The 8,106-nt window shown below is 43.8% G+C and overlaps 1 protein-coding gene across 1 annotated transcript in view; it reads right to left on the minus strand.

Moving 5' to 3' along the window:
• LOC308286435 (contactin-associated protein-like 4) overlaps nt 1-8,106 on the minus strand; it is a gene marked incomplete at both ends in the record, with an annotated part of 145,620 nt that overhangs the window by 106,821 nt on the left and 30,693 nt on the right. The window contains one exon of the mRNA XM_080727455.1: nt 1,152-1,345. Coding sequence (XP_080583581.1) covers nt 1,152-1,345 — 194 coding nt within the window. The remainder of the gene's footprint in view (nt 1-1,151; nt 1,346-8,106) is intronic.

Raw genomic sequence — 8,106 nt, forward strand, 5'->3', positions numbered from 1 at the left:
TGTCACACAGAAGCATCAAAAATAGCAGATCTATAAGCTCAGAATGCGTTACGGTGCAATGCGTTTTGAGCTTCCTGACTTGCAGATTCCTGACTTGCGTCGTTCATAACGGGCACCGGTCTAGTTCAGTAAAAAGAAAGTAGCCTTTGGACTGATGTTGTGTTTTATTACATCCATAGACCTCAGCAACACAGACAATCATGCAGAATGTAACTGCAATTCCACCAATATCCTTACAAGACACCTACTAAAGCCTGATTGACTGTAGAATTGGTTGAAACTTGCTGTGGTACTTTTTCCACCACGGCAACTAAGTACAGCATGAATCAGGTGCAAGTGAAACTGGCTCGCCCAGTGCTGCATAATTGTGAGCTGAGCAGTGAACAGTGAGCACCATCCTCAGCACATTGAAGGAGTGCGCTGCAGGCTGAGCAGCGGAGCGTTGAGCTAAAAAAATTACTAGGGTTTGCTGTTGAGCAGCGAGTGAAGTCTCATTTGCAGGGGAAGTGCCTTTTGAAATATGACTGGCCTTTGACAAGTCTTCAGTCAGCGGGTGAGAGTGGGGCAGAAAGAGAGAGAGAGAGAGAGAGAGAGAGAGAGAGAGAGAGAGAGAGAGAGAGAGAGAGAAAGAGAGAGAGGAGAGGTGTGTCAGACAAAAAAGTCAAACGTGGAGAAAATGGGAGGATAAAGGAAAAGAGGGAAGTTCTCTCAAAAACGACCTAAATTGATATAGAGTATTTACGTTACCATAAATATGGAGCATAAGGTGTCTTAACACATTTGTATGCAGCACTGTGCATGCCCAGGAATATCACATTCATAATGCATGTCAGCATTCACTCCTCGACTATTCCCATGTCAACACTGTTTGTTGTGGTTGTGATTCTGGTGGATTAGGTAAATTCATCCCAAAGACATCTTTGAAATATTAATGCTATAATGGTAGCATTTCTATAATATATATATATATATTATTTTTTTTGGTGGTTGTTTTTGTTCATACAGTTTTGAGAGTCTTACAATTGACCATTTCACTGTTTCCTAATATTTTCTAGAGTAGCCAATAATATTTCTTTTAACGGTATTACTTCCCATTCAGTATTGTATCTGTTGTACAAATATACATTAACTGAGCATTATACTGGACTCACCTCTATACTATCTTCCTGTCTGTGCTGTCTCCAGTTGTGTCCCGTGTCGCTAAACATAAGCAGATAGGCTGTCAACCAATCAGAACTGCCGTAGCGGCCCTGCGTGGCAACGGCAGTGATCTGGGTCCGCCTCCCGAGGTCCACCTCCAACCACTGGTACCTGTCTGTGTTCAGAGGAGACCAGCCTCCCGCGCCTGCAGAGAGGAGGCAGAGAGAGTTGTGGAGAGAGAGTGACAGTCATTAGAGCAGGGGCGTCACAAGGGGGGGGAAGTGGGACTGACTTACTAGGGCCCAAGGTGGAGGGGCCTTAATTATTTTATACTTTAGCTATTGAAAAATAGCAGATATACAAGCTGTTGTTTTACAACTTTTCCTCAATGTTCTGGGGAACAACTTTCTGTTGCGTGACCTTCTTGTTCACCACTTGAGTGAAATCAAACAGCGATATATTGAACCGACGAGAGGGACATCGATCGTGAAATGGCTGTTGAAATAAGCTGTTAGGGAAACTAGCGGCGAAATAAGCCGCCCCGTCAGAGACAGAGCACATTTAAATTCCCTGGGATCGTAGAAAAGATGTCACGCCGTCTTGTGTAGTCACAGACACAGCACTCAGCACTCAGCAGGTGGATCTGGATCTGTTTCATCATAATCACATCACATCAGAGGCTACAGAGCAGTGAAGACATAGCCCTGGAAGAGTCCAGAGTCGATGGATGGAGGAGGGAGCAGCCTCAGGTGCTTACTGTAGGTGGGGCCCAATTGGAAGGGAGGGCTAGCGGGATGGTGTGTGTAGAGATAGGCCTATATACATTAAACTGTGTGTGTGTGTGCGCGTGCGTGCGTGCATGCGAGAGAGAGACATTAGGCCTGGTGGTGGCAGAGCCTGATTAGAAAGAAACATCTGGGGTGATGGAATGGGCTCTTACACTACAATGACACTTTGAATACTGAGAAGGTGAGGAGGCACACATGCACGCGTGTGTGTGTGTGTGTGTGTGTGTGTGTGTGTGTGTGCGTGTGTGTGTCTCTGTCTGTGTGTGTACGAGAAAGTGCTGAGTCAGACCGGCGCGTCGCCCAAGCGCCAGATGGACTGATTCTAAAGGAGGAGACTGCTGCCAATTTCCCTACAGAGGTGACAACCATTCATGCACAACACACAGACACATACTGTACGGAGAGAGAGAGAGAGAGAGAGAGAGAGAGAGAGAGATGGGGAGGGAGTAAAGCCTAATTTATAGTGTGTGGTCGTAATATGCAACACAGTCATAAGACAAGGTATAATTTAAGATATAAGTCAACATGAGACATCTAGCCAGCTTCTAAAGCTAGAGACTGCCAAGTAAAAAGAAAAAAATAGAAACTTTGCTAATGAATATGTAACTCAATGCAAACACACATATGGACACAGGCACTGTTCCATCGAATGTATTGTCAAGGTTCTCACTATTGAGCTGTTTGAGAAATAATTCCCAACACAACATGAACCTCATTATGATGCCAGTGCACTGTGGATAGTCAATGCTATTTCCTCAGCTCATATGGAGCACATTGCCCGCTTTTACACTGACATTTTCACCCAGGATGAATACTTATTTCAATGTGGTGTCTCAGCTCGAGGGCAGAAGCTAAAGGCCAAAGCTAATAAGTGCTTTGCTAACAGACATGACCATTGACAGCACACAGTGAGAGAGAGCAGACACTCTGACCTTTACTCATTAAAACGGTGTATTAGAAAGAAAGAGAAAGAGAGAGAGAGAGAGAGAGAGAGAGAGAGAGAGAGAGAGAGAGAGAGAGAGAGAGAGAGAGGGAGAGAGAGGGAGAGGGAAGTGAGTGAGTGTGGTAGAGACAGCTACAGATTCCTCTATGACAAAAGAGCTCTTCACCAAAGTTCCTCACCCACATATTGTAGACGATGGCAGATGATCTCTCTGGGTTATGACTGGAAATGAATTGATGAAGAAAGAAAGAAAAAGTACACAATAGATGGGTGAATGTAATGCACAATCTCTGTAAAGCGCCTTGGATAAAGGCTCTATATACACAGAATTCAGCTCAGACAACAAGAAGAAGTCTAACACAATACAAACCAACTGATGATATGAAAACAGCAATGGGACAGACCTTGACTGGGAAACAGTCAACACTATTGAAGGAATGCTCACATCTAAGTTCCTGTAGTGTGTACTGTGTGAACCAGCAGGCTACTTTAGATTAATCTAGAGAATGGGGGAATGAATGGAAACCAGTGTAATGTCCCCATCTCTTCTCTCTGTCCTCGTCCATCTCTGGTATCCTCCGTGATGTTCTGTTCTATTCAGTAAAGAATTATAACCTAAACCACCAAGTGGGATAAGACGTAGAATAGGTTTGCTAGACTTGGTAGACATCCTTACCTTTTATTAGGCCAGTTATAAGCCAGTATAGAGCTCTGCCCTGCAAGTAAAACCAAGTTCCAGATTGAGCTATTTCACAATGAGAATAATCCACTTCAGCAACAATGTTCACTCTTCAACCGTTGTTGGCCAAATAATGGCCTATACTTCCTCAAATATGTGACTTCAGCCTGTACACCTCTTGTTCTATTTTAGTGCTAAAGGGGAAATAACAGCTGACGTGAGGCTGGTCAGGCTAGCTGCTTCACTAAAGGAACAGATGTGTGTGTCTCCAGTAATAAGCACACTGTTTGGTTAGCAATGATGCAGTGTTATTCGACCTGACAGCCACTGGAGGAAAAAGTAGAGAACAGGGTAAATGGGACAGATATAGGTTCAAGAAAAAAACTAAAAACACCAACAGTGTGGCCTCCCTGTCCAATCCTTAGATACAGGGGTGTCGCACCAAATTCTGGGCCCCGGGTACAAGGATTCACTGTGGGGCCCCTGTGCTTTAACTATTGAAAAATAGTAGATATACAAGCTCACAGCGCGGCACCGAGTGCCGCGCTGCGAGCTTGTAGATCTGCTATTTTTGAAAAATCATGAAAATCTTGAATATTTCAAATCCTTCTATGGTTTTTTGAAAAATCTATGTTTCGATGTCAGCGGTTCTCAAACCTTTTCATGTCTCTCTCTCTAGGTCGTCCTCAGACGAGCCCTCCATCGTTGTTTCCAGTCATCTCGGTTCTCCATACATCTGGCCAGCTCATTGGTGTTCTGTGTCCCTACGTCTTCCTTGAGTACGTCCACGTATGTTTTTGTGGGACGTCCTCGCGACCGGTGCCCATGTGTTGGCTCCCACAGTACCAATTTGCTGGCTGGAAGCTCCGGGTGTCTTTGGCAGTGTCCTGCTAGTCTCATTCTTCTGGTGGCAATTTTCTCGCTTACCCTTGGTATTCCCTCATACAGGCTCCTGTTGGTAACATGTGCACTCCTGTTGATGTTGAGTACTGCACGCAACATTCTAGTGTAGCACCCATCTAGAGACTTCTGCAGGGTTGGCTTCAGGGTCCAGCATTCACTGCCATAGAGGAGAACAGACTCCACTGTTGCAAAGAAGAAGCTAAGTTTGATTTGGCGGGGGAGGCTAGAGTTCCATACACTGTTCATGCCGTTCAGGGCCCTCCAAGCGAGTGCCTTCCTTACTTTAAGGTCTTTCTCAGTTGAGTCGACCCATGCGCCCAGGTACTTGAAGTCCTTGACTTCCTTCAACACAGCTCCTTCTGTTGTTGTCAGAGGTGAGTGATCAGGTAGGTTATAGGTGATAACCTTTCATGTGAAGGACCCCCAAAATGGTATGTATTTGGCCACGGACCCCCATCTCAAAATATTTAGTTCCATGGACCCCCCCCCCCAGAAGCAAAATTTGAGTTACAAATGTTCGCTTAAAAAATACATATATTCAAAGATTTGCACACACATTTTCACGACTTTTCAAAAATAGCAGATCTACAAGTGAGCTTGTATATCTGCTATTTTTCATTAGCTAAAGTATAACATTTAGCCAATGTCAGCCACAAAGAGTACAGCAAATATGTATGATATCAGTTCAAGATAGCAATCTGTAGTCTAGTTTATGCAAGAATAGTCAGTTCACAATAGAATCCTGTGCGGTGGTTGAGTTTTACAAGAAGCATTGGTGCCAGACCTACTGTAAATGGAAAGTTATGCAAAAAAACAAAAAGAAAAAAAAGGAAGAGGGGGGATAATAAGAAAGGGAGAAGAGGGCGAGGAAGGTAGGACATTAAAGAGAAAAAGGGAGGGGAAAAAGACAATAAAATATTGGGAGTCATCTATCTATAAATGCGAGAAGTCTCTGTCTGTCTGTGTGTCTGTAATCCGCGTATCTCGAGAACCGTTCGTCCCACCGGCTTCAGATTCGGCACGCGCGTTCCCCGCCGCGGCACGGAGTGCAGTGCCGGGTCTCGACCCGACCCGACGCACGGCATAAAATGGACCCAGAACTATAACTGCAGTGATCTCCATATATGGACATAAAATGGACACCGACAGACAGACAGAGCTGACAGACAGACAGATACAGATATCTCCATATATGGGCATAAATGGACACAGGCAGACAGATGGTCAAAACGGGTCCTATGAAAACAGGTATAATGGGGTTTGCATTAAAGGGCGGGGCATTCATTCCCTATTTACATTGTTCCGAGTTGGCCAGGTCGCCGACTAGACGCTAGTACATTCAAAGGGACATGCCTCTTCAGCAAAGCATTTATATCTAATCAATACTTTTCATCACCATCTGATGTCAGACTCCATCCCACCAGGCCGTCCCTGTATTCACCTATAATAGATCAGGTTTAAAATAAGAATCTTATGCCAGCAAGGTCTGAAGAACTTCCAGCATTGCTGCATAATCATATTATAGCACTGTCGAAAGAAAGGAACACATGAAAAATTGGCTATAGGTTATAGATTTTTACCTCATCAAAAACAATTAGTCGTGTTTTTTCGATAACATTTTTCTTTGATTTCTATTAATCTTTTGGGGAAATAAAAAATATTAAATACAATAAAAGATTATAAAAAATAAAAAAATAAAAATGTTATAAAAAAAACACGGCCTGCTCACGTATTCGGAGGGTGTCAGGAGTCACCATAAAAAAGGACAGTTGTTTTCATTTAATCTATCATGGTTAAAATGTAGTTTGAAGTTATAATGGGTTTGTATAGGAAGGTCCTGGAAGGGGGAAATGGGGGGAAATGAATATCAAATATCTAAATACTGAATGAAGAAACTCAAAAACTGTCCTGGGTGTTCCCAAAAGCCTGATTAGACGATAAAATGAAAAAAAAAAAAAAAATGAAAGTGAAATATCCCTTTAATATTTGACAGTTTGGCCAGTCCTGTCGAATATTCGACTATTCGAATACTTTGAGGTCGAATAATTCGAATACTAAAAATTACTATTCGTGAATGCCCTAGTTCACTCGTGGCCTTTCAGACAAGACTCGTTATGCAACACTGGCGCATGCTCTGTTGGCTGGGCAGGCATTAGGCTACTAGTCAAACCACGATGTACTGTGTGCTGATCAAAACACAGGCATTAGCAGTCAAGCAGGCAAATATGATTTGCTGCTCATATCATTACACGTAGCCTCATGCATATCCTTGAAATTAAAAAGTTTGAGAACCACTGATTTAGGCATACTCAGCTCCAGTTAGCCCGCTGTCATGCTGCTCTCTGCTACTGCTCCGTATATCATGAGCATTTTTACTCACTTACAACCTCTCCCCAGCTCCACCCGCTTAGATCTGCTTTCATGTACCTGGGAGATTATGTTAAATGCTATGCACACACATGCAGCATGCAGCGATACTCCATAAAAGCAGAACTAGTCAACCAAAAACCAAAGCAACTGTCAGTCTGTCTGTCTGTCAGTCTGTCACGTCACACGTCACACTTTTGCCCTACTCATATCTCCGCCACCGTTGCCCCGATCCATGCCAAACTTTGCACACACACTCCTTGTCTGCCAAACCACAACCTACACCCCTCATTTCTCACATGCTCCTCTTTTAGCGCCACCATGAGGCCGATTCTTGCAAAACACATTTTTGGACACTGCTCCTACAGATTTTGGCCTAAAATCACGCAAAGCAGTACACATTATCTCTAAGTAAGGCATGTCATCAACATGGATCTGTCCCATTTCCCATATTCCCTCCTGATTCGCTACGATTGCCTTCTAAAGTCTGTATGCGACCTGACGGTCGCTTATCTCCCGATTAGGGAGTATTACTCGACCCGACCCGACGCACGGTTTTCCCGAACCGGCGAGAAACGTTCGGAATCTCCTTATGCGGGGTTGATTGTTGACATCAGGCTGTTCCGGAGGAAATAGGCGAAAGCTCTGACTCATTGTGACATCACTTCATAAAAGGCTCTGACATCACGTACGCCACATGAGTCAACAAAAAATCTCTGTGAGTGTGTATGTATGTATGTAATCCGCGTATCTCGAGAACCGTTCATCCCACGGGCACGCGCGTTCTCCATATATGGGCATAAAATGAATGCCCCCATATATGGGCATAAAATGGATTGCAGACAGACAGATACAGATATCTCCATATATGGACATAAATGGACAGAGGCAAACAGATGGTCAAAGATCTCCATATATGGGCATAAAATGGACGCAGACAGACAGATACAGATATCGCATATATGGGCATAAATGGACACAGGCAAACAGATGTTCAAAACGGGTCCTATGACAACAGGTATAATGAGGTTTGCATTAAAGGGGGAACCGGCACTGTGTCTGCAACACAGTTGGAGGCACAGACAGATACTCCATATATGGGCATAAAATGGACGCAGATAGACAGATATCTCCATATATGGGCATAAAATGGACCCAGAACTATAACTGCAGTGATCTCCATATATGGACATAAAATGGACACCGACAGACAGACAGAGCTGACAGACAGACAGATACAGATATCTCCATATATGGGCATAAATGGACACAGGCAGACAGATGGT

This window comes from Nannobrachium achirus (genome assembly GCF_963921795.1).
Source record: "Nannobrachium achirus genome assembly, chromosome: 1".
NCBI lineage: Eukaryota > Metazoa > Chordata > Actinopteri > Myctophiformes > Myctophidae > Nannobrachium > Nannobrachium achirus.